General features: G+C 37.5%; 1 protein-coding gene across 1 annotated transcript; it reads left to right on the top strand.

The window, feature by feature from the left end:
* Positions 1–1049: 1049 nt before the first annotated feature.
* Positions 1050–2401, top strand: LOC135226726 (uncharacterized protein K02A2.6-like). Its single transcript, XM_064266435.1, has 2 exons — positions 1050–1895; positions 2021–2401. The coding sequence occupies exons 1-2, from the start codon at positions 1050–1052 to the stop codon at positions 2399–2401; spliced, it is 1227 nt and encodes a 408-aa protein (XP_064122505.1).
* The last annotated feature ends 22895 nt before the right edge of the window (positions 2402–25296 follow it).

Here is a 25296-nt window from a genome sequence, read left to right as displayed (position 1 = left end):
CTTGACTCCTTGGTGCAACAAGGAATCATCAGACCAGCAGGCGACGAACCCTCTGAATGGTGCCATCCCATGGTCTTGGTACCCAAGGACAAAGGTGTGCGCATCACTGTTGATCACACCCACCTAAATTCTCAGGTAGCCCGCCCTACACACCCTTCACATACACCCCATGATGCCGTCCGCAACATCTCTCCTACTGCGAAGTACTTCACCACAGCGGATGCCCTGCATGGCTATTGGCAAATGGAGTTGGCAGAAGAGGACCGCCACGTGACTACATTTATAACTCCGTATGGAAGATTCCAGCACTGTCGCGGCCCGATGGGATTTTCAGCAACAGGTGATGCATACTGCCTCCGTGGAGATATGGCACTACAAGGTGTTCCCAACTGTGTGAAGGTTGTAGATGACATCCTCCTTTCCGACGAGGATCTCCCTTCCCACCTACAACACGTGCACCAAATGCTGACCAGATGCCGTCAGTATGGCATCACCATCAACAAGGAGAAATTTACTGTAGCCGCCCATAAAGTTAACTTTTGCGGTTATGTCTTATCATCCGATGGTATTGCAGCAGACCCCGACAAGGTATCAGCTATACGCGACTTCCCGACACCGTCCAATGTCACAGACGTCAGGTCGTTTATGGGTCTCGTCAATCAACTTGCCGACTTCACTCCAGACATCGCGGCAGCAGCACAGCCCCTACGTCCACTTATTAGCCCCAAACGCTCATTCGTCTGGACGCCCGACCATGAGCGAGCATTTATGAAAGTCAAGACAGCTCTGACTTCACCACCTGTCCTGGCACCCTTCAATCCTGCCTCGCCTGTGGTTCTACAAAACAGATGCCTCACGCCTATACGGTCTCGGTCTATGCCCTACTTCAAGATAACGGCCGAGGTCAGATGCGTCTCGTCCAGTGTGGCTCTCGTTTCCTTACAGATACAGAGACTTGCTACGCCACCATAGAGCTGGAGCTACTTGCAGTCACTTGGGCTATAGCTAAGTGCCGCCTATACTTCTCTGGACTTCAACATTTCACCTTAATGACTGACCATCGCCCCTTGATACCGATTCTCAATCACTATACTTTGGATGCTATTGAGAATCCACGCCTTCAACGCCTCAAGATGAAAGTGGCCCCCTACATCTTCACTGCAGTATGGCGCGCAAGGAAACAACTTTGCATACCAGACGCCCTGTCTCGCTCCCCAACCAGTCGCCCCACACCTGAAGATGAAGAGGAGTGCACCACTTCGACTGCACATGTCAGGCGTATCGTTGCCAGCACCGCCACTTCCACTGACAACCAGGCAACAGGACCCATCATCGAAGAAGACAAGTCTCTACAAGAAATCCACACGGCCGCATCCCAGGATCAAGATTACAGTCGTCTCGTTCACTACGTCTCCAACGGTTTTCCTACCAACCGCTATGATCTCCACGCTTCCGCCCTCCCTTATTGGAAGCTGCGGGACAACCTTTACGCGGATGGAGAGTTAGTATTGTATGGACCCCGGATTGTCATCCCTGCAGCCCTCCGTAGACGCACCTTGGATCGACTCCACGACAGCCATCGAGGGATTGAAGCTACTCGACGTCGTGCAATGCAGACAGTATTCTGGCCAGGTATCATGCAGATATCAAGAAGTAAGGTAGAAAGCTGTGAGGCCTGCCAACAGCTTCTCCCTAGTCAGCAACAAGAACCTTACATGTGTGACGACCATCCATTCCGGCCCTTCGAAAGTGTGTCAGCTGACTTCTTCCACGTAGCAGGGAAATCCTTCCTTGTTATTGCAGATAGACTTTCAGGCTGGCCTGTGGTTGTTCCCTGTGGACGTGACACAACTGCAGCCAGAGTTACAAGAATGTTCTGTGTTTTCTTCCGCGAGGTTGGTGTTCCACTCCGCTTACGAACTGATGGAGGACCCCCATTTTCCATTTTAGCCATGACTTCAAGCAATTCGCCGACCGCTGGGGAGTTCATCACATCATCACTTCTCCACATTACCCTCAGGCTAATGGACACGCAGAAGCTGCAGTTAAATCGGTTAAACACCTTATCATCAAGACTGCCCCATCCGGGAACATAGATTGTGAAGCCTTTGATAGAGGACTGCTGGAGCTTCGGAATACACCGAACCCTGCTGGACGCTCCCCTGCGCAGATCCTCTATGGCCATCCTCTCCGCACTTGTGTTCCGGCTCACCCCAGATCATTCACAGAGGAGTGGCAAACTAAGACTGAAGATTACGACCGTCGCACTGCTGCCCAAACTGACCAGGCCATGAGCCTTTACAATTCTCATGCCTGCCATCTACCCAAACTCCCACCTCGGGCCAACGAGTTAGGATACAGGACGCAACGACGCTTCGATGGGACAAGGTCGGCATCGTGATGGGCCGCGGAATGTCAAGAAAGTATGAAATACGCCTTCCAAGTGGTCGTGTATGGTTTCGAAACCGAAGACATTTACGCCCAGTGGCTAATATGAGTGATGACACCTCTCCCCAAGTCCCTGTGTCCCCTTGCCCTGGCCAGGAAAGAGAGCCATCATTCGAACCCTCCAAATTCCTCGTCATTCACCTCGACTAGCTCAGAGGAATTAATGTTCCGCTCGAGACACTGCTACGAGCGTAAAGGGGGAGGGAGGTGTATAGATATTTAATGTTATGCTGTATATTGATTACATTACGTACAGTTTATGAACATTTTGTACATTTGCTTTGCATTATTCTAAAGAAGAATTATATTTATATTTCCATGTATATTCCCATGCACATACTGTAGACCACTATTTCATTATGCAATCGTGGCAACATTGTAATTAGATGTGTCAACACTGCCTTTATTTCCCGCCATATGCATAGTCAGTCACTGTCCAGTGGTCATTGTAGTGACAAGCGCGGACCTGCTTCCCGCTACTGTCGTCTTGATGTCTGTTTATCTTCATTACAAGATTTTAAAGAACCTATGGATTTAATTTGTCACCCCTTCATTCCATTTCTTGCATGGATGTATGTGGCAGCATCCCACACACATATGACATTATATATGTGCATTTAGTACATTTTTTTCTGGAGGTCACATCTCCAGGGAAAATTAATTCCATTGTTTCCTGAAAACCTCATCTTCGGGAAGCACTCCAGCAATTTCATATATATGTAATCCATTTTATTCAACTCCACTGAAGTGTCAACTAACTCAGACCTTGACCAAGCCTGCAGTGACTTTAGAAAACACTTCAGCAATCTTCTATATATATATATATATATATATATATATATATATATATATATATATATATATATATATATATATATTTATATATGTATATATATATATATATATATATTATATATATATATATATATAATCAATTATTCGATGGCAGTGAAGTGTCAGCCCTGACTCAGACCTAGACCAGACATGCAATGACTCCCAGAAAACACTTCAGCAATCTTCTACATATATAATCAACCTTATTCGACTGCAGAGAAGTGTCAGCACGAACTCAGACCTTGACCAAGCATGCAGTGACTTCAGGACAACTTTTCAGCAATATATAATCAACCTTATTCGACTGCAGAGAAGTGTCAGCCCTGACTCAGGCCTAGACCAGACATGCAATGACTTCCAGAGAACACTTCGGCAAACTTCCACTTCTACAATCAACCTTAATCGACTCCAGCAAAGTGTCAACACCAGCTCTGACTCAGCTTCTTCTACCATTTTTTTTTTACTCTTCGCGTACTAATATCTGAGTGTGTGCTGGGGGAAGGGAGGATGTTTCCAAAACATTTTTCATCGTCCCATTGCATCTACAATGTATTTGCAGCGTATACGTATTTTACCTGAATGCAAATTGTCTGTTTCCTCTTTTCAGTTATTTATTTATCTATTGTCAAGCGTTTTCACCTTCGTCTGTCTGTCTGTCTGTCTGTCTGTCGTCTGTCTTTATATATATACATTATATATATATATATATATATATATAGTTATATATATATATATATATTTCAGGTGATCAGAAATTCATTTCTCGATATGATGTGTTTCGGATTCCCACAGAAGATGTAGGGCCCCATTGCTAGTTTAACCGGACGGCTCCTAGCCCCAATTAAAAATATCTAATCCTTTGGGCCAGCCCTAGGAAAGCTGTAATCGATAAGGAATGTATCTGTTAGATATTTTTTGGTATATATACATATGTATGTACACATACACACAACACCCACACATCACTTTATATATATAGATATATATATATGTATGATTATATATATTATATTATATATATATACATGTCTATATGTGTATATATATATGTATATTATATAATATTTATATATATATATCACCCTATATATATATATGAATATCATATATATCTAAATATATATATATATATACATACATATATATATATATATATATATATAAGATATATATATATATTTATTAAATATTTGTATATTATAAATGTGTGTGCGTGCACATGTATTTTTGTGTCATTTAAAACTTTCTGTCGCCTCATTTTCTCTACAAACATCGAGGCAGAATATTTATTTTCCCTCCTGCCAGATGAAGTACAGCCGAACGATCCTGGAAACCTCAAATGTCTGCATGAGATGAGCCATATTTTCTACACTCATCTTCCGTCAAAAGTGATAAATACTTTCGTCCATCTCTACATCGAATGTCGATGGAAGATTCAGTAGGTCGTCAGTCACCTAAATCATTTATTCCTTTCCCTTTCTCTTGAAAAATAAAACGGACAGGTGTGATCCTGTGAAAAAAAATTAGCAGTTACTTTGACAGGAATGTGAATTCACTGTATCTTGTTGGAAAATCTGATGGAATGGTTAATTCTCCACTGAGATTCAAATCAATTACGTTTATGCTGGAATTTTCGGCCACATAACGTTACCCACTTTCTTATTTAAACTCTGCCACTTATGGTTAAGTGCATCCACGGACATCTTTATGTGAATCCATACCTTTGAGTCCTTTTGGAATTTTCAATCCGTGATTTACTTTATTTTTTTAAACTTTAATTAGATGGAATAGTGTTTCATAAAATGGCTACCTTTAGCTAGTGTGTACTTCCACGAACTTAACATATAAAGTAGAACGTATACTGACAAAGGAACACATCTTTATTAAGTAAAATGCATACAAAAGCAAATTAATACCTTTAAACATATCTACACATTTTCTTTATTCTCGGATTTGGAGTTGGTCCTCTGTGCTTGAATTGTATAAGAATGTCGTCATATTTTTCCTGAGTTTTTCACAAAAATATGGTTCTAATGTTAATTAATCTTTCACTCACGCACTTCTCGGCCTAAATCTTTCTAGGTGTAACCCCAAAAATTTGAATATATGTTATAAAAAAAACTATGATGTTATAAAGAAAAAAACTATGGATTATTCATTAAACCAAAGAAAGGATTTGCAGCAATAATGTTTTTTAGTTTTGTACATTTGCCCTAAAAAACAATAATTCAAAAACATTAGAATTAGACAAAAAAAGCCTTCCTGACATTGATGGCCTAAGAGTCATAAAAATTTTTTGGAAATACTAAATAAGGCGAATGTCGTCCCGGATTCTGCTGGAGAGAAATTCGAGGCAAAGAGAGCATCCCGGCATTCCTCCTCCTCCCTCGCTCATTCTCTCACGTTTCATCTCCCCACTTTTCATGTTATTTTATTTTATTTTCCCTCTCGTCTCTCCTTCTTTCCGTGTTGTTGAACTATGCTCGATATTGGAGAATTTTCACTCCGGAGACATGAATGAGGAGAAAGGGCGGGCCAGATGTCCTGGACTTGGATGAATGCACTCTTCATTAAAGCACCAACACGTTCCTCCTCCTCCTCCTCCTCCTCCTCCTCCTCCTCCTCCTCCTCCTCCTCCTCCTCTCGAGGATCTTTCGGTGGACAGATTTAATGTTGCTGACGTTTTTGTGTGCGCTAGTTGGAAATGCAATTTTTATGATTAGTCATGATTTTATTTTTATTTTTATTTATTTATTTATTTATTATTATTTTTTGTTTTTGACTAACAGGATATCCTGCTGCTGACGCGGTTTTCCTTAATTCTCCAAATAGAAAGGAAATTCAGCAAGCTCTTGTGAGGACTGGACTAAGACATGGAGAAACTCTTACTAATTTTATTGCTTGTTTTGTTGTTTTTGATTAAGCTGACCTTGTGTCAGCACGGGCTCTTGCTCACCGAGCAGCCCGTAATTCTATTGCTCAGAGACGGATGCGTATAAGGAGGCTGTGCGGACGGAAACGCATTGTCCGTCACGCATACATACAAAGGGGGACAGAGTCCCTGCTGTGATTGTACTTTCTTGCAACTAGAAAAATACATATAACTGAGTGTACGGGATACATTTCTTTAGTGATATATATATCAGCGGAAAAGCCGTGAACTACTCTACATTTTGGTATATAATGAAAAGATATGTGCAAAGGAAAGACTGACATTTTGGTAAAAATGCCGTCATTACACTCTTGATTATATTGTTGTGCTTTTGATATTTCACAACATTTGGGATATGCTATTACCAACTTTTTCTTAACGTCCCTCTAAATAATATGATTTCTACTACGAGTCCTGAAGATGTTTTTTTTTTCCGTTTTTCTCGATATCCAGAATTTGTTTTTGCTCTTGACCCATTTGGGAATGAAATTTCAACAAGTCCTGATACCAACCCCAGCGATCTGCTGTTCCTGATGAGGCAGTATTTTTTCTGCTTTGGTGATTCTTAGGAATGGAATTTCCATGACACGTACTGCTTTTTCTGATGTGCTTTATAGATTGCATTTCTTCGGCAATACTTTGGTGCTGTCTTTGTGGTTGGTGAAAATTTCTCATAGCGAGTCCTGTTTCCATTACGATTTGGTAATTGCAAAATTTATTTGTTTTTATAAAACAAAGTTAGTCGTAGAAAGACAAAGGTTTACTTTTTTTATTGTTCTAAATTTCACATAATTATGAGCTTAACTTTTCCCCGAGTTTTCTTATGTAAGTTTACCGAAGCAAATGTATCATGTGAAAATGTAGTGTAATTTACGGTTGTTAATGTGGTTGTTTTCAAAATCTCCCAGTTAACAACAGGATTTTCATGATTTATATCTATATGCTGTCATTAGTTTCGTTCGTGAGCCTTTGCTATTTCACCTATTCTCAGTAAGAGAAAAGATAAAGTTTCGTATTTTCGAGTGTTAGTCCAGTTGCTTACTTAGTTTGCCAATCTGTATTGCGCTCCAGTTAGTTTAGAGATAGAGGAGATAAAGCGACATACACAGAGCATGCATGATATCCGGAATGTAACTGAAATATTTAATGTTTCTCAATTAATATCGAGTTGTGACACCGGCGATGATCTGAGGGGATGGAAGGTCAATTTCATACAAATCAATTGGTCACCTGTGGCTACGAGCTTAATAACCTAAACACTGTGCTACAAGTGAAACTGATTTCGTTAATCTGAAGTTGGCCCCGCTGTGCTTTTGCTGTTGACCGAAAATGTTTTAACTTTTTTTATTTTTTACTTAAGACATTAAATAATCCGAACGTTTCATTGAATTTCTTACAATATCTCTGGGAAAAAAGTTTGTCAAAAAACATATTTTCAGGAAATTATGGTAGTTAAGAAATCGGTTTTTAATGGATTTATGCCCATATTGGTGAATTATTTAGAGTATTTCTTATTGATCAAATAATTAATAGGCTTGCTTTTATTTGAAAATTGAAATTTAACAACACTTGTCCCGAAGAAGAAGTATCAATACATACACACACACACACACACACACTCCCACACACACGCACGCACGCACACACACACACATATATATATATTTATATATATATATATATATATATATTATATATATATATATTTATATATATAATATATATGTTATATGTATGTATATATATATATATATATATATATCTATATATATATATATATATTTATATATATATATATATATATATATATATATATATATATATATATATATATATATATCTCTAATATATATATATATATAAATATATATATATATATATACACTATATATCTATATATAATATATATATCATACATACACATATATATCTATATATATATACCTCTATATATCTTATATATATCAATATAATCTATAATATCTATATATGTGTGTTTGTCGTGTGTGTGCAGAGAGAGAGAGAGAGAGAGAGAGAGAGAGAGAGAGAGAGAGAGAGAGAGAGAGAGATTCCTTCACTACTTTGGTACTCGATGAGCGATGTCCATATTGGTCAAAAACAGAAATCGAGAAGAATGAAGCATTGTATTACTGCTAATGAGGTCCTTGCTCTATCTTGAATGGGGAGCCACTTAAGTAAATATTGAACCCTTTGTTAATCGACATAAAGAACTTATTATATTCACATTGCATGAAAGTCACTTTGCATTTCTATTAGTTATTGTTTATAATCGTAATAAAAAAGTTTTTATTAATTGAGACATAATCTCTCATTAAGCGCTTCCATTATGATTAATAAAGGAATGTGCTTTAACTCGAAACGATTGTGAGGTTATTTAAGAAAAGTATGTTTTGGCTACGGTAGTAGTATTTCAGGATGCACTTCACAAGATCAATATAAACCGCAGAGTAAAAAGATTCTATTATTAGCGAATCACTGATGGATACCTGATCTGTGTAATTGTTAAATGTGCAAAGACCGAATTAATTAGGTACCGGTTTATTGAAGGGAGGAAATTTTAACATGTACAGAATGAACCTCAACGGAAAACTACTGCGAAATCTTTGCATTTCATTCTGTGCATTGCCTTTTTTCAACGATGTATAGACGTAATTCCTTTTGTATTCGCCATATTATCATTTCCCTTTTCGTTTTTGGTCTGTGTTTCTAGCATCAGGTAATGAAAACCTAAAATGGTTACAGGTTCCTAAAGCGCATGCGCCAGAAGGTATTCTTCTTTGCTGCCGTTTGTATAACCCAACCCGGTAACGTTTCCTTGGAGCTTATGCGGTAATTAGGCTTTGTGGAAGGAAAATGGTATTTTAGAGAGAGAGAGAGAGAGAGAGAGAGAGAGAGAGAGAGAGAGAATGTGCTGTTTATTAAGGAAGTGGTAAACAAAATTTTTATTATTTCGGAATCCAAGTAACAATTGTGTAATTTAGTACAGTTCTGTACTTCATTAACTGTTCTGTGACAAGTACACAATTACGAAAAGATTATTATCACAGACAATACGTGCATGCTCATTCGAAACGTTTAATTAACTGTTCCAGTTGGAACATTTCTTGCAGTATTTAGGACATAAACAAAAGTCAATTATACGACAGGTAACGCACACACACATTGTGTTTATATCTATTCTACACAGGAACTGCAAAGCTAATATGAAAATCTGGAATATCGTTCTGTAAGCAATCATGTTATCAGTGCAAATCTCTTCAAGGATTTTAAAATTCACTTGAACCTAAGTCAGCGATCCTGACAAGATTTGATAACTTCCTTTTATAATTTCATTGTTACGGTCTTAGAAATGGCTTTGAAAGCCCACCTCCAGTGCAGAATGTTCCGGTTTACCTTATGCAAGTGTCTGTTGTGTGCGTGTGTGTGATCGCGTTGTGGTGCTCCAGCAACCGATGGGCTTTCCTTAGCAATAACAACTCATAACTACTAAAACGGCCGCGGATATGACCTTAGCGGTAGAGGTTCTTCAGTTTCTATAGGTAAGGAGTAATAGAGTTAGTTCGGCGTCTTTGTTGGTTAGAAATTTATTTATTTATTTATTTATTTTTAGACTTAGCTTTATTATATTAGTTCATCATGAACGTTATAATATTCTTTTGTTCGGAGTTGAAAGTTATGTAGTTAGCTAATGAAACAGTTATTTAGCAAAATCTTTAAAGTCTGTGACCGAGAACACTGTTATCGATATTAATTTTTCAAGCGTAGATTCTCTAATACTTGCATATCACGGTTTTGTTAGAGAAAGTCCCGTACTGTTTGCTTCTTCCCATTTGCGCGGATGTTGTGTGAATAGTAGCGCATTACTGCATGTAAATGTGTCAATCCACCTGGTATTTCGTGATCATATTTATGCTTGTTTGTTTTATGGGTATTCCATCAGAGCTCTCTCAGGGCCAATTCGCCGGGACTTATTTAGTTGTTTTCAGTTTATAGTTTTATTGAATAACTTAGTCTTGCGCAATATACCTTCCTTGATGTCTCAAGTTTTCACATCCATTTAGTTTTGGATACCGTGCATTCAAAGTTTCTTTATCCAGTTTCTTTGTTGCATGCTGCATCCAATAATCTGTTCGTCCTTGCTATTAAAGTTTTCGATATTATATTTCCGTGGGAAATCCTTTACGGAATAATGATTATTTTTATTCCTAACTGCCATATGCGTCATGATATTTTATGTTAAGTTTATCTTTTCATAGTTAGCGTGATAAGGCCGAGCGTGACCTCGTTGCAAAGGGATTTATAGATTATTTTTTGCTTCGTACTTAACAACGGGCGTGACCTTATTTCGAGGAGATTTATTTACTAGTTTTGATCTTCTTAGTTATTATAGATAGCGTGATCTTATTGCGAGGGATTTAATGTTTTTTTTTCCTTCACATTTAGGAGACGAGCGTGATCTTATTTTGAGAAGATTTATTTCCTATTTTTTTCGTGGTTGAGATGGTCAAGACCTTATTACTAGGGGATTTATTAATGTCAAGGCACTGGGCCAGAGGAGTCTCGCTCAACTCTGAAGGTGGACAACAGAGGTCCAAGTAATAGCTACGGGCGTAGGACTATCCTCTGATACAGCTCCCTACTATACTGACCTGTAAGATCGAGCCTAGGCCCTTATATCTCTGTCTGCAGCCGCCATCTTGGTGTTTTTCAAAGTGGCGACTTCTTTTGTTCTGCCATCAAAAGGGATCGATCCCTAAGTAGGTGCTGGATGAGAACAATATTTCGACAGAAACGAGGGTCACAATGCACAAGAATGGAAAGGGACATTGCTGAGGAGAGAGAGAGGTTGACAGTGGGCGGAGTTACTAGGTGGTAAAAGGGTTCAGGTCAGGTCTTAGTTAAATGGCTCCTACAGGGTTGAGGGCTCGGCTACTGGAGCGGTGGTGTTATGAGTTATTGCGTCCCTAGGGGGTCTTTACTTAACGACAGTAGAAGGAGCTTAAGATTTATTCTTAAATTTGCAGGTGGCCAGCGAGTCTGGGTAGCGTGAAGCACTAATGATCACTGGAGGTCGTTGAAGGGGAATTATATGGAATTGAACAGGGAATTAGGCAAAAGACTTAATGGATGGGCCTCCCTCGGGTTTTGTCCGAAGGACTCGTTAATGGCTATGTAAATGTTCTCAAAGGGTTTGCTGCTGTGTTTGCTGTCGTTAATCTATGGGGTTCATTTGGGGTGGCTTACTGTAAAGCTATTGTATTAACAGTGACTCAAAAGAAATTTAAGCTTCGAAGGTATATTAAGTGGAATGAAACTACTCTGAACTTATATTGACACTAATCTGAATTATTACACTATTGAGGATTGAAAAGCGAGATGTATGATTTATTTAACAACCAGGCGAAATGGGCTTATTTCCCTGGCACTCCTATTTGAAAGAACAAATAACTGGATGTTCTATACACAAAACACGCCATATTTTCGTATTCTTACTCGACACGTTCTTTTAATTTCCTGAATATTGAAATGAGGACGAAAATGCATGCGTTATGAAGTGACACATGCTACAGTATATATATATATATTATATATATATATATATATATATATATATATATATATATATATATATATATGTATGTATGTATGTGTATTCACAAACATTAAGGTGCAAATGTTTAACACTCAGTTTGGTCTACCTCGTGAATATCACTGAAATAGTTTAACTTGATAAATGATTCAACACCTGGGAGACTTGAATGCTCGACAGTGTGATTGACGGCTTTCAGGGACGATAACCATTCGGCTGTTAAGAAAGAGCTATACGTAGACGACGATTCTGCCGTTCATATGCCCTTCGAATGCACCGCCACCATGATAGCCGACTGGGACTTTTGAATTTCTTGGCCGTTTATGAATTTCTCTCTCTCTCTCTCTCTCTCTCTCTCTCTCTCTCTCTCTCTCTCTCTCATATTAATAGCTGGTGATACCAAGGTATTAACAATTCTGCTTAGTGGCTTTTTAAATGATTTAGAGGTTTATAACCGTATCTTGAAATATAAAGATATTGTTTGACTTGCCCGTCCATTAATGTCAGGATTACTGACAGAATGACAAACCCGTAATGTAATATACACTACTAAAAAAAATTGTTTTGTAAAGTAAATGTCACAAATATAGGAAATATTGTTACTGCTTTTAAGATCCTCGTTCAGCTCCATCCTGAATTTTGTAATGAACTACTATCCATTTCAGGGACCTCGAGTCGTCTTTTTTCTCGAATACCTTTCAAACTAATAATTTGATCGAAATGGTACTTTGACGCAATGTACAAGACATCCCCCGCTAATGTTTGTTAATATAGTGCATTGTCAAATGGTGTTAGCTAAGGAATTTACTCATGGCTTACATGGTGTTGCCTAGCATCGCAGACCTATGGATTTGAACTTCCTTTTTGTTCCTCCCTACCTCCCACCCTCTCCCATCCTTCAAAAAATTTAATTATTGTTATTGTATTTTCTCAAGTTGCATAAATGACGGTAATTTAAAGAGCATCCGACCATCACCCTATTCACCCAGTATAATGTATCTACTTTCACGATCTCTTAAATCCTTTACACCTCGTATCCACGTGTTGACTACAAGCAGGTAATGTAAGGTGACCAAAATTGAAATACGTAGTTTATCTCAGAACCCAGAATATAATTAATGCTATTATTAACAGAAAATGCGAAAATCTTACCATTCTTATGGTCGTTACATCAAACCTCGCTATCCCTTTCATTATGTACGCTCCAGTTATCTGCTGGCATTGAAAAATATAATGGAAAATGGTATTTTATTTTGCATATTGTAAACTGCAGAGGTATTGGTGGGAGAGATGAGAAAAACAGTGAGGAATAAAGAATGAAAGAGAGAGAGTGAGGGAGTAAGGGAGAAAAAAGGGATATGGGATAGAGGACATTCAATTGCGTAGGATAGTCCTGTTGACTCATATGACTTTGCTTTTAAAAGTCCAGAGTAAACGTCTTAACTAACACTATTTGACAATTCACCATATTAACAAAACTTAGCGGAAGGTGTTTTGTACAGTGTGTCAAAGTAACATTTCGATCAAATCATTAGTTTTGAAGATATTTGAGAAAAACAATGACTCGAGGTCCCTGAAATGGTTAGTAGTTCACAACAAAAATAAGGATGGAGCCATCCGTACTGTCATACTGACTGCCACAATAAGTTTCTTCGTATTCCTATTGATGGTTTGCCCTGCCAAGCTTGTAGAATGTGCCAGGCGGTACTCAGAGGAACCGGAGGTAGCAAGGGATGTCCAGATGTTGGAGGGTGGTCTTTCACAAAGGAATGTAGTGAAGAGGCTGGATGTGTTCAGAAGTGTTGATGCTAGGCTATAGTTAAGGTATCAACAGACAGGAAGGTATGGTAGGCTTCCTGGACAGGGCCGCAGACGATGCACAGGATCGAGATCTGCTCATGTTAGCTCTATGATACCGTCAGTCAACTGCTAGAAGCATCCAAATGGCATTCCATCAGACTACTCAAAGGTGTATTAGTGATAAGGCAGTGAGGAACAGGATGCATGGAGATGGCTCGAGGAGCAAACGCCCTGCTCATGATCACCAGAATTGGCAGTTGCATCACCGGTGGTCTGTTTTCTTTACTGATGAGAGCAAATACCATGTTTCTACTATTTTCGTGTGCCACATCCTAGTTAGTACTGTACGTACCATCCTCCTTTGGGTGGGGCGAAGGATTTGGCCAAACCACCTCCCTCTCCCTTTCATCTTTTATCTCATTTGCATACGGAATGTGGTATCATTTCTCACCGTCTTGCCATCTGACACCTAATACTCTTCTCCAATCTTTAGTCTGAAATGGACATATATTGTGTAATTTAATTTTCATACCATTGTTCATTTCCAAATAGCAAAAGCGATCGTTTTTAAACTAATGACTTATCTAACTTTCGTGTGCAATTTCATTCTGTTAGATATCGAGAACTAATTAAGCCTTCCCTTTTATCTGATTTGCCCCGTTTAATTTTTCTTGCCCAAAAGCACATGTATTGGGTGTCGCTGTTATTAGATAGTTAATAGATTTAGCATCATTAATCCTTCCCGGTATAACGATATTTCATTCCTTAGTTGTTATAATTTGTTTTACGTAGAATTTACCTAAACCCTATTTCTCTTGATATATTATGCATTTAGTTGTTGTAAGTACTAAATACGCTGAGAAGGAGCATGCTTCAATCAAAGCTAACGAAATCTATTATCATAAAATGAAACTATTGGTCATAAGCAGTATTGCCACTTTGGATTTTTTCCCCACAAATATCAACAATACCTCAAAATTATTCCCACCAAAAATCCCAAACCGAGTGCATAAAGACTATAATATTTTATACAATACATATTTTATTAATGCATCATCAAAGTATAAAAATTAAGCTTGCTATTTCGGAAGTTACGACATTTGCTTAGTGAAATAATTTCTTATAAAAGTAAATGAAATATATATAATCTTACAGTGCCTCTAAACTTTTCGAAAATGTCATTTTTTTTTTTTTTTTTTTTTTTTTTTAAATACGTTTGTTACTACAAAGCCTTAGATTCATATGCAGGAAATAAGAAATAAATTCCGATGTCCAGTAGCAGGATTCGAACCCACATCCCGAGGTCACGTTGCCGATCTGACCATGAGAAGGATATTTCTTGCATAGGGATCTAAGGCTTTGTAGTGACAAGCATATCCAAACAGTGAGAATAATTCGAAAAGTTGTGGTTATTACAATAACATACGTATCCAGTACGAAGTGACCAGTAGATTTTATATACTTCATACATTTCAGTCTGAAAAGGCAATAAAAACTTTTGACCACTTATGCGAAGGTGAGGAAGAGTCTGTTCCGACATTAATAAAAATATCTGAATTCAGATATATATCTCTCTCGTGGTCAGGTCGGCAATGTGACCTCGTGCTGATACTGTGAATACCGTAGAATTCCAACAAGTACATATATACTTCCGGAGAGTGTTAATTTCTTTGAAATTTCCACGAAAATAGTTCACAGATTTAATGAATTACTGCTCCCCCTCTGATCCATTTTAAGTAGAATAATTTTCTCGCAAATATAAAGACAAGTTACATTAATTCTAGAAAGTATAAACATCTGAATGTTTATTTGGCATTTATGGTAAAAAAAACTAAAATAAAAAAAGAAAAACTGGAAGCAAATAGAGCGACACTCTTGTTCCAGTAATCCAGAACTGCCAGTGTAATCGCATTTGTAGTCAACCCAAAGCCCTTCCCTCCATAACAAGATTGAATCCACCTCAAGATCAAATTGAAAGTTTCACCTTGGTTCATTACAAACTGGAATTCATCGATAACGTTTTGAGACAATAGTACTCCCTGTTTAGACAATGTTGGTCTTCCATTGATCTTTAAATCTAATAAACTGCAGATCCATCCAAAACACTGATCAGATGTACTTATCCAAATCTAGTTCAGCGATATTCAATATCATGCATTATAACCATTATGGTTATATTCAGCTGGCAGGTATTAAACTTTTATTGTTTTATTAATGATTAGTCTTTCATGCAATTTTGCGTTTACTAAGTTCCTTGCGATCCAAAGATTCCTGAAAGCCGTTACTTAAAGCACAAGTTACATCTTGTATTTCCCCTATCAGTGTTCATTTTATGAATGGTTCTTATGGAGCTCGGCTTTATTGCAAGCATAGACCACATCAAATGATTTAGAATGCACAAGATTTCTCCCTTCTTCGTCCCCTCCTTCATCAGCGTTGTAGGCGTCGCTTGTCCTTGACACCGGCATTTTAATTCGCTTAAAGCTCCCCAGTGACTTTTTCCATCGAGTTGCTCTCTTGTGTTCCTCTACGGGAAAGGCAGCAAATGATTCTCTTCAGAGTATCAAAGGGGAACCTCTGCCTCGTAATGGGAGGCTGTTGGCTGCTCCTTTGACTCTCAAAGGACTTCTGGAATTCCTTCCTTTTTCTTCTCTTTAGCCATTGGTTCGCTTTATTTCGGGGGAAAATTTTTGTTCGACATTGGCGAGTTAATTTTCGTATAGTAACCATTTCTATATTGGTATTTTGTCTTAAGATTTTTTTTTACTTAATCTTAATATTCTAGTTTTATTTTTTATTCTTTTAAAACAAACATTTACAAGAGTTAGTGATGAAATGTTTATGAAGTATAGATATACTTAACAATATATTATTAGCTGGTATTTTGGGTGTATTTTCTGGGACCTGGTAGGATTCCTTTGTTTTGCGTATCCTACTGCGGCGAGCGATTCTTTTAGATCGGCGAGGACGCTCTCTATTCCTGTCCTTACGAAGAAGAAATATCTACTTGTCGATAGGATATAGGGTACATTGATGTTTCTCGTTGAATAAAAAAATGTCACCCTTTTTTAATTTAATCCTCAACTTTTCCAGTACAACATGCTTCCTCTTTCTCTCCCTGGATCTTTTTTCCCCTAAAACGGTCACAACGTTCAAATATTTTTTCATCCAACTGTTCTCTCAGACAGTTTGACTCTCTTGGTCCACCTACTATATAGCTGTTTCTATACTATTCTCTGTCCAGTATCACTGAACTATAGTCTGTAGTGCTCGAATTATTAAAGATTGGCAAAGTATCATGCCTGTATGCATTTCTCCTCAAATCCTCATGAAATATTCAGGTGAGTTGCTCCTGTACTTTCTTGTCTGTTTATTTAGTTATGTCCTTATTTTATGTTCCATTTGAGAGTATGCATTGATATAAGCTCATCCGAAGAGAGGTTCACTTTATCTCTATCTGGATTCAAGGCTTTCCAAGGAAATTATATCCATAAAATACAAGGGAAACCTTATGATCACTCTTCATTCCTTATAGTCATTTGACAGTCTGATATTGTACCGTTGGGGAAACGTCCTGATCATGGTTTTGCCTCTGTTATAAACTTACCTGTGGCTTTTTATCTACTCACTTTTTATCTGTTACAGTTAATAGCATCCCATTTCCGTCTTTCCCCATTTGCTGTTTGGTTCAGGATTCTTTTCTTTCACCTGCTTTTTTCCTGCTATTAGTAACTATTGTCCATCTTTGCTCTTCCTCTGCCTGCTTCTGGTAATTATACAATTTTTCCATACTTGTAATACTTCCGTCTTCCAGCTCTCTCATTTTGTTTAAACTTGTCTCTAATTGACTTTCGTACTTTAAAAAAAGGCTTCTAACGTTTCTGACACACTATAGATCTGAGATCTTCAGAAATATTTTTCGCATTATTCCACTCACATCAAATGAGTCTGTGCTGAAATAGTAAATTGTAGGAAAATACGAATTGTAATCATAGGGCGACTTCTGCTTCCAGGTTAACAGGGAATGGCTGATAGAAAGTTCGTTGTTATTTTTCCTAAGGCTTTTCTTTTAGTTTGTGCTTTCTCTTAAGTTGCTTTTTGACCTGGGAAACTTTTAACTGGTGAAATATTAACAGGTATCAACTCTAATGTCGTCTGATAGTCTAAGAATAACCCAGTGCTTGGCACCATGTTACATTAATGAGGTTGCGTCTATTTTGGCTGTAGTGATGTATGAGATGTGTGTTTTTATTTTTCATGGCACAGAGGGTAACCTCACTCGTCGAAAGCCATGAGTGAAAGGAAAGCTTTTTCATTTATTTCTCATCCGGATTCCTGGCAACCAGTGGAAAATGCAGCCATGAAAGAGTGAGGAAATCCTTGTCGGTTTAATGCTCTTCGTTCACATGACAGATATTGACATGTTAATATTTGCGAAAGGCCATTGTGGCGTTCCACATTTTTTGTAAAACTATTTCCATCTTTTATCGTGTTACTTTTTATCTATAACAATTGATAGCAAATCATCTACTCCTCAAAGTTCTGTACTTCCACCCACTCCTTTCATTTTCTAAATAACTCTCACCGATCTCCGTTTTATATTAATGTAGTTTTTTTTTTAGTTATTCTTGGCATGTCTCCGTTTTATATTAATGTAGTTTTTTTTTATTTATTCTTGGCATGTCTTCTATATTGATGCACCCATTTTCTTGATACAATTATTAGTATACCCCAGAAATAGTATCTTTGATGTTTTCCTGAGGCAGTTAACCAAGGCAAACAATAGGAATAGCCATCAGGCACTCGTTATATCTATCGATGTATCATTGTTAACCTGGAAGTTAAAAGGACAGGAGTATAATAAGTTTATTGGATGTTTCCCAAATAGTTTATACATCCTCTCTCTCTCTCTCTCTCTTCTCTCTCTCTCTCTCTCTCTCTCTCTCTCCTCTCTCTCTCTCTCTCAACTCAACTGAACTTAACTGATTTTGATAGTGGTGACATTAATATGATAGAGTTTAGTATTATTTTTCTCTCAAGTTAAGGTGAATTTAATTTAAAAAATCATATTGTTTGGCTCAGGTAAATTGTATCTGAATCCACCAGTGGATTTACGGTACACTCACTCTTTGGACCATGAATGGGTTCGAATCCCGCTCATCAAAGAGTTTCTTCATTTTGTTCCCTTATCGATTGAAGGATTATCGTGGAAGTATTGCAGAAAGTCTACTTCTCTCTCGGTGCTCTTGATGACTTGGTCATTTGGCAGAGAATGACATGATTCTTTATGGGAAACTTTCGATTTTGGCTTCTATTTATGAAGAAATCTAGCGTCTTTTCTTGGTAATTTTGTTACCAGATGAAATTTGTAACACAGGATTGGGTTCTTTCACCAAGCCTACTAATCTAGTCTATCTTTTTTTATATTATAATCATTGTTACTTGGAGTTTTCGCAACGTTCCCGTGAGGCAGTTAAACAAGACAGGCAAAAGGAATTGTCTGCAGGAAGTCTTGGGTAGATAAAACGAAAAATGTCTTACTCGAAATGTTAAAAGACGAATTGGCAAAAGAAATTGATAACTGCTATAATAAAGTTTTTAGCAGCGATACCTGGTCTCTAGGTTTCGTTAAAACCAGAAAACAAAAACATACCAAAAACAAAAATCCATCATTTCTATTGTACTTGAGACTCCATTGTTCCAGACTTTTTCCTTGGTTAATTTTATACCGTCAGAGCAAAATGAGTGTCTATTAATCGAAGTAGCGATATTGAACTGACATTAAAATATGGTATAGTAAGAAATCTTGGACGTTGTCGTAGCAGCGATTCGTAAGCCCCCGTAGGGGGTATCACTGTCCGTGTACCTTGTGCCTTGCACTGTGGGCATCACTTAAGGTTCTTTGCAGCGTCCTTTCGGCCCCTAGTTGCAACCCTTTTCGTGCCTTCTACTGCATCTCCATTCAAATTATCTTAATTCCATCTTACTTGCCACCCACATTTTAGCAATTGCTGAAGCTTCTTAGACCTGGAATGGATATTGTGACCAGACATGCAAGTGAAGCATATAGGCCGTTTAACCTAGAACAAATTGTAAGTCAGGTGAGAGAGCATTTGAACATTGCGTTATATACGGGCTGCTGTATGAGTAAGAGCCCGTGCTGGCGTAAGGTCAGCTTAATCTAAAACAACAAGAACATTACGCTCCAAGGCTATACAACAAAATACCGCCTGAAATGAAGATCATACAAGAAGTATGCAAATTTCAAAAAGAACTAAAGACACTCTTATTCAGCAGGAGCTACGATACTGACGAGAAAACAGTAAAAGACAGTTATGAAATATAAAAAGCAAAATATTTTGAAAATGTAAAGGGCCCGCCAGAGAGGGAATCAATTCTGTGGAAGGCTGTACATAAAACCAAACAAGTAAACAAGTAAAACATGGTTCTTCAGCGCTAAATAACCTCATAGGTCCCAGGTCTTAGCCTTTGTCCTAAATTTTATATTCCAGTTCTAATTCGGCTATGTACCAAATACCAGTCAAAAGTCGTCAATAAAAAACTAGAGTAAGTGTTTGCGTGTTTGCGTAGGGGTTTATAAATGCAGATCTTATTATGATTAATGAAATAATCCCAGCAAAGGAATGCACACACAATCTAATTCTCGGTGAATTCTAACATACAAGTTTGATCAGGGATAAGAAGTATTTTCGCTTTAATTAAGACGGATGGTGAGTTCACCTTTAATAAGATCCGGGAGATTCAAGGATCGTTGATCGCTTGATATTGCCTTGCCAATAGTGAATTCATTGGCTTCTCCTTGATGGCTGTATTGGTTACCTTTTTATATCGCGAAGCTTGATGATTGTATGCGTTGTTCTTATGCATGCTATGCAACATACATACATAATCATACGTTTATATTTTTGTAAATATTGTGAATATAGTTATTATGGTAGGTTTTATGATTTTAATAGAATCTTTGAAGTAGTTACAGTCTGAGACATACAACTGGAGTTTTATTTATTTGTTTGTTTATTTTTATCAATTTAGTTATGTTATGATATTGTGGTATCCTTTCTGACACTTCTTTTAAGAATGTAGCGAGTCATTGAAAATTTGGCTAATATATTGACAGTAGTATTACAACAAACATGAGTCAGTTAGAGCCAATAGTTTTTTTTATATAATTCGAGTGATGATTAATGTTCTGTCCAAAACTAATGAATTAATATTTGCTTCACCGATAGATAATTCCAAAAGTAGTCCTGGAAAACAAAGTTTTTAATTATAAATCAGACTTGAAAGTCAAGAATATTTCAGTTGTTACTTAGTACCATTCCATTAAGTCTTTAATATGAGTTATAAAAATGTAATTTGTTTATTTGTATGAGTTATGGTAGAGAACATTTAAATAAAACACCTATTGCACTTTGTTGCAGATCGAAGCTCATCCCCTTTATTAAGTAAATTAATAAACGTAGTCCAACACTTAGTATATGTTATCCCTTTATAATGAAATCTCTCTCTCTCTCTCTCTCTCTCTCTCTCTCTCTCTCTCTCTCTCTCTCTCTCTCTCTCTCTCTCTCTCTTTTAATACCGTATGATTTTGTGATTATGGTTCATATGCGATTCCATCCTGGTGGGTATCTGCTCCCATATTGAAACTAAAGGGAGATATTTCATTGTGGTCAACATTGCCCTCATTGTTCCCTCAGTCAGTTTAAGATAAAACTTGAAATCTTTTTCCATGTTTTCCATTGCACTTAAGTCTCAGGAATTAACGTATTGTTTGAAACGTCATATAAAGAACAATGTTAATGTAGTTTTCTTGGAGGGATAGGGGTGGGGGGGGGGGGTGGGTGGTGGGGGGGTGGGGGGCTGGGAATGGGGGGCTAAAGAAGACAATATTTGGAACAAATTAACTTGTGCTTTATTTGACTTTTGTCGTTTTGAATTTATTCCGGTGATTCGTTCGTTAGTTTTGTTTCGTAACCTTGTGGTAATTGTTGAACGCTTTCTAGCTCGTACTTAAATCTTAAAAAAATAGTTCTTTGCCCGTTGTCAACCACAGATATCAGCCGGACTTTTTTTTTTATTAACTGAACGATGGTGGATTTTCTCAAGCAAAATTATACAAATGCGAAGAAAACGTATTATCTTTTGTATTGTCATTTAGGGAAAGTCTGGGTTGTCAGCTCAACACAGCTAATGACGAGGGAATAAAACTAAGGTAAGTTTAGAATGACAAAATCAGTTCATTGATGATAACAAAATGACTATCTCTTAACTTTACACAATACGTGAACTATGTCATTAGAAGACGCTGTTATATGATAAAATATAATATCTTTGTCAATCTTGGGTTTCTATTTTCTTTTAATGTAAACTGAAAGCTACTGCTTTTTTTTTAACTGACACAAAGAGCGAAATTTCTAAGATCTTTATCTCGGATATTAAAGGCAGAATCCACTCCTGCCGCCCACCGCCCCATTTCTTAAAAGAAATGGTAAGAAAAATACGTAAGTTGGAGGAGAGGGTAGGTAGAGAGGGGAGGAAGGTCCATCGCCACTGCATACCGAGCGTTATGCAAAGCTTACCGTAAGTAACATCTCCAGTAAAAGGGGCTCGCTATTACTGCATCCCTGAATTTCCCAATTTTGAAGTTATGCGAGAGGCTGACCTCATGAAGAACTCTTAGGAAGTTGATGGGGACTATTTTAAAACATATTGAAAGACCAGAAAACGCGTAAAAAACTTATCACCAAAACCTGTCTTTGCGACTTTATATGTCAAAAGTTTGAGATTATATCCAGAAAGCCTTTTTTCATCGACACTTTCAAGTTAAACTTTATAAAAGCAGCCCTTGTGTGATGAGGTTTTCATCTTTTCATCTACTATCGCGGAAAAGTGTTGTTAAGACCTTGAAGAGGCGAGAGTCGTTTTGTAGAAAACCTGAGTTCTCATGTAGTATGTAAACCTTTGTTCACGTTTAACCCTGACTTTCCTTAAAGGAACTCATGGCAACGAATAATTTAGGTGGACAGAGCATTCTCAAAGGTTTGCTTATAGCACAATTATCCCATAATTCTTTATAAGAATGGAGCATAAAATGTTTGAATAATCATGGTTTAAGATTGTTTTTGCTATCTTTTACTCTTTTCGAACATTTCAAATTTAATATTAAGATTTATGGGGAAAATACATGGCCTAAATATTTTCCTATGATAAAAAAAATCTAGAAAAATATATAACTTCAAAGTAAGGCTAATGAGACGTCCTTTTATGAAATCCAGTGTAGTACTTCCTGAAGAAAATGCGTTTTTCTTTAATAATTTTGTGCTGTAGAATTAGAATGAAAATTCCTATTTTCGAATCACGAATGTTTCAATTTATAAAGCAAGACTTTTCATTAATAAATAAAGTATTTCACATAATAAAATCAGATCATGTTCTTAGGACTTAGCAAGTGTAATTCGATTAAAACCAAGAACGTTTTCTTTGGTAATATCTTTTTACGCTGGCAAAAATAAAAAAAATATTGTGGGCTTTAATGAGTTCCTTTTTATTTTATCCTTGATCAAAGGGACAGCCTATTCCCATTCCTTTATACTCTAATTCGGGGGGGGGCGGGGGGCATAACCCGGTCGGTTTTTACTTCATTTCCTAATGACTGTAGAAGTTTGTCAAAGTAACGGGCAATTTTAATCCTTCATTTATATAATTTGCTTGCGTGTAATTAAAAGTACTTACTGGAATGCAACTCTAAAAATTCTATTTCTTATGACGAGTAGTGTTCTTGAATTTGAAACAGATGTCTCGATGATATATTTTATACAAATTAAGCTGTAAAGCCAAGCACTGGGGCACTTCCAGCCATTCAGCACTTGAGAGAGAGAGAGATAGAGAGAGAGAGAGAGAGAGAGAGAGAGAGACGAGAGAGAGAGAGAGAGAGAGAGAGAGAGAGAAAGTGTTACGGGGTTGGTGACAAAGACTAAAAGGTGTGTGCAATTAGGGGCCGTTTAGTGATGCCCAACTTGCACCACATTGATGCCACTACACTCCTATGGTGACGGTTGTTTCGTGTTTAATTTGCTTACTGTTATAGAAGGCGAAAGTTGTGTAGAGTATTATGTAACTTTGGGTCACTACTGAACAACAAAATTTCCTTAAACCATTGTATGTTTAACCTAATTATGCTTATGTGCAGTAACCTATTGCCATTTCACCTGATATGATGTTGTATGGTGTAACTGGGACCAAGTGTTCGTTACCCTGCCTATAATAGTTTGTTATTTTTACTTCTTTATAGTTATAATACTATGTCGGGGTTATGCAAATAGCATATGCCACCACTGTTCAATATGAAAGCATGCAGACTGAAGGTCCATTTTAATACTATAATTTTTGACTGATTAAAAATTGAAAAGAAAAAGGCAGTTGCGTTCACCTTCACCCTCGCTGAATCAGCGTCGAGCCTCTCGGGCAGAAAACTTCCACACTTTTAGCCTCCCTAAATAATCGTAACTAAACACCTTCCCCTTTATACTTAAGCAACTTTCTTACCCGCGCTCTCTTGCTGTTTGGATATGAAATTCTTTCCTTTCAACACTTTCCTGGCTTCCTGTCTCTCCCGAAGCTTCCGAAGGTTAGCTGAGTTCACCGACAAAATTCCTCCATTCTCGATGGACGAGCAAATCACCTCAAAATGCACTGATCTATTTTCTCTCTCTTCGGCTGACGTTTTTAGCGGTTCTCTGCCCATTTGCCACTTTTTCGTACTTCCACATTTCTCGCTCTTTCATTACCTCGAAATTCACTCGGAATGTTTCATCTTTGCAAGTCCAAAAAAATATTTGATGCGGAAGTGTGGAAGTTTACTTCCGCTTGCCTTTACGAATTTCAGCTAAAGTACCTAAGTCACGGAAGTAGAATATTTGTTGGCATGCTCACGAGGTCGGCTCCCTTGACTACTCTTGCTTTGGAAATTCCGTCCAGTTTCTATCCGTCTATTATTATGATTGATTTAATCGATGGGAAAAACACAAAAAGTAGCTGCTAATGTTTAAAAGCTAAGCCACATTCAAAGGGGAAGTTCTGTTCATATTTATTCAACGGAGCCTTATTGCAACGCGTCGTGATATACAAGTATGGCCTTACCTTACCTTACAGACCTTACATCTTGTTCGGGTTGCCCAAGGTCCCTCAGTGTGAGGCACACCTCTAATGTCTACCCAAGAAAGTTGCTAGTACATCTTCCGTATATTTTGCATCTTCCAATCTTGGATGGTCTGGGATGCAGTTTAGATATTTGTCGAGCTTATTCTTAAACACATCTACGCTCACTCCTGATATATTCCTCAGATGAGCTGGCAACGCATTGAAATAGACGCTGCATTATCGATGCTGGTGCGTAGTGGATTAATGTCCTGTGTGCTTTCCTTATTTTTCCTGGTATAGTTTTGGGCACTATTAATCTACCTCTGCTTGCTCTTTCTGATATTTTTAGTTCCATGATATTTTCTGCTATTCCTTCTATCTGTTTCCATGCCTGAATTATCATGTAGCGTTCTCTTCTCCTTTCTAGACTATATAATTTTAAGAAGTTGTAGTCTTTCCCAGTAGTCTAGGTCCTTAACTTCTTCTATTCTAGCTGTAAAGGACCTTTGTA

The sequence above is a fragment of the Macrobrachium nipponense genome, chromosome 15 (assembly GCF_015104395.2).
Source record: "Macrobrachium nipponense isolate FS-2020 chromosome 15, ASM1510439v2, whole genome shotgun sequence".
In the NCBI taxonomy this organism is placed as follows: domain Eukaryota; kingdom Metazoa; phylum Arthropoda; class Malacostraca; order Decapoda; family Palaemonidae; genus Macrobrachium; species Macrobrachium nipponense.
Note: the sequence above shows the minus strand (reverse complement) of the source record. Positions and strands in the feature narration are given on the sequence as shown.

Coding starts and splice junctions, on each gene's coding strand:
- LOC135226726 (XM_064266435.1), top strand. CDS start 1,050: ATGACTGACCATCGCCCCTTGATACCGATTCTCAATCACTATACTTTG. Junction 1,896..2,020: donor TCTGTGTTTTCTTCCGCGAG/GTTGGTGTTCCA, acceptor CATTACCCTCAG/GCTAATGGACACGCAGAAGC.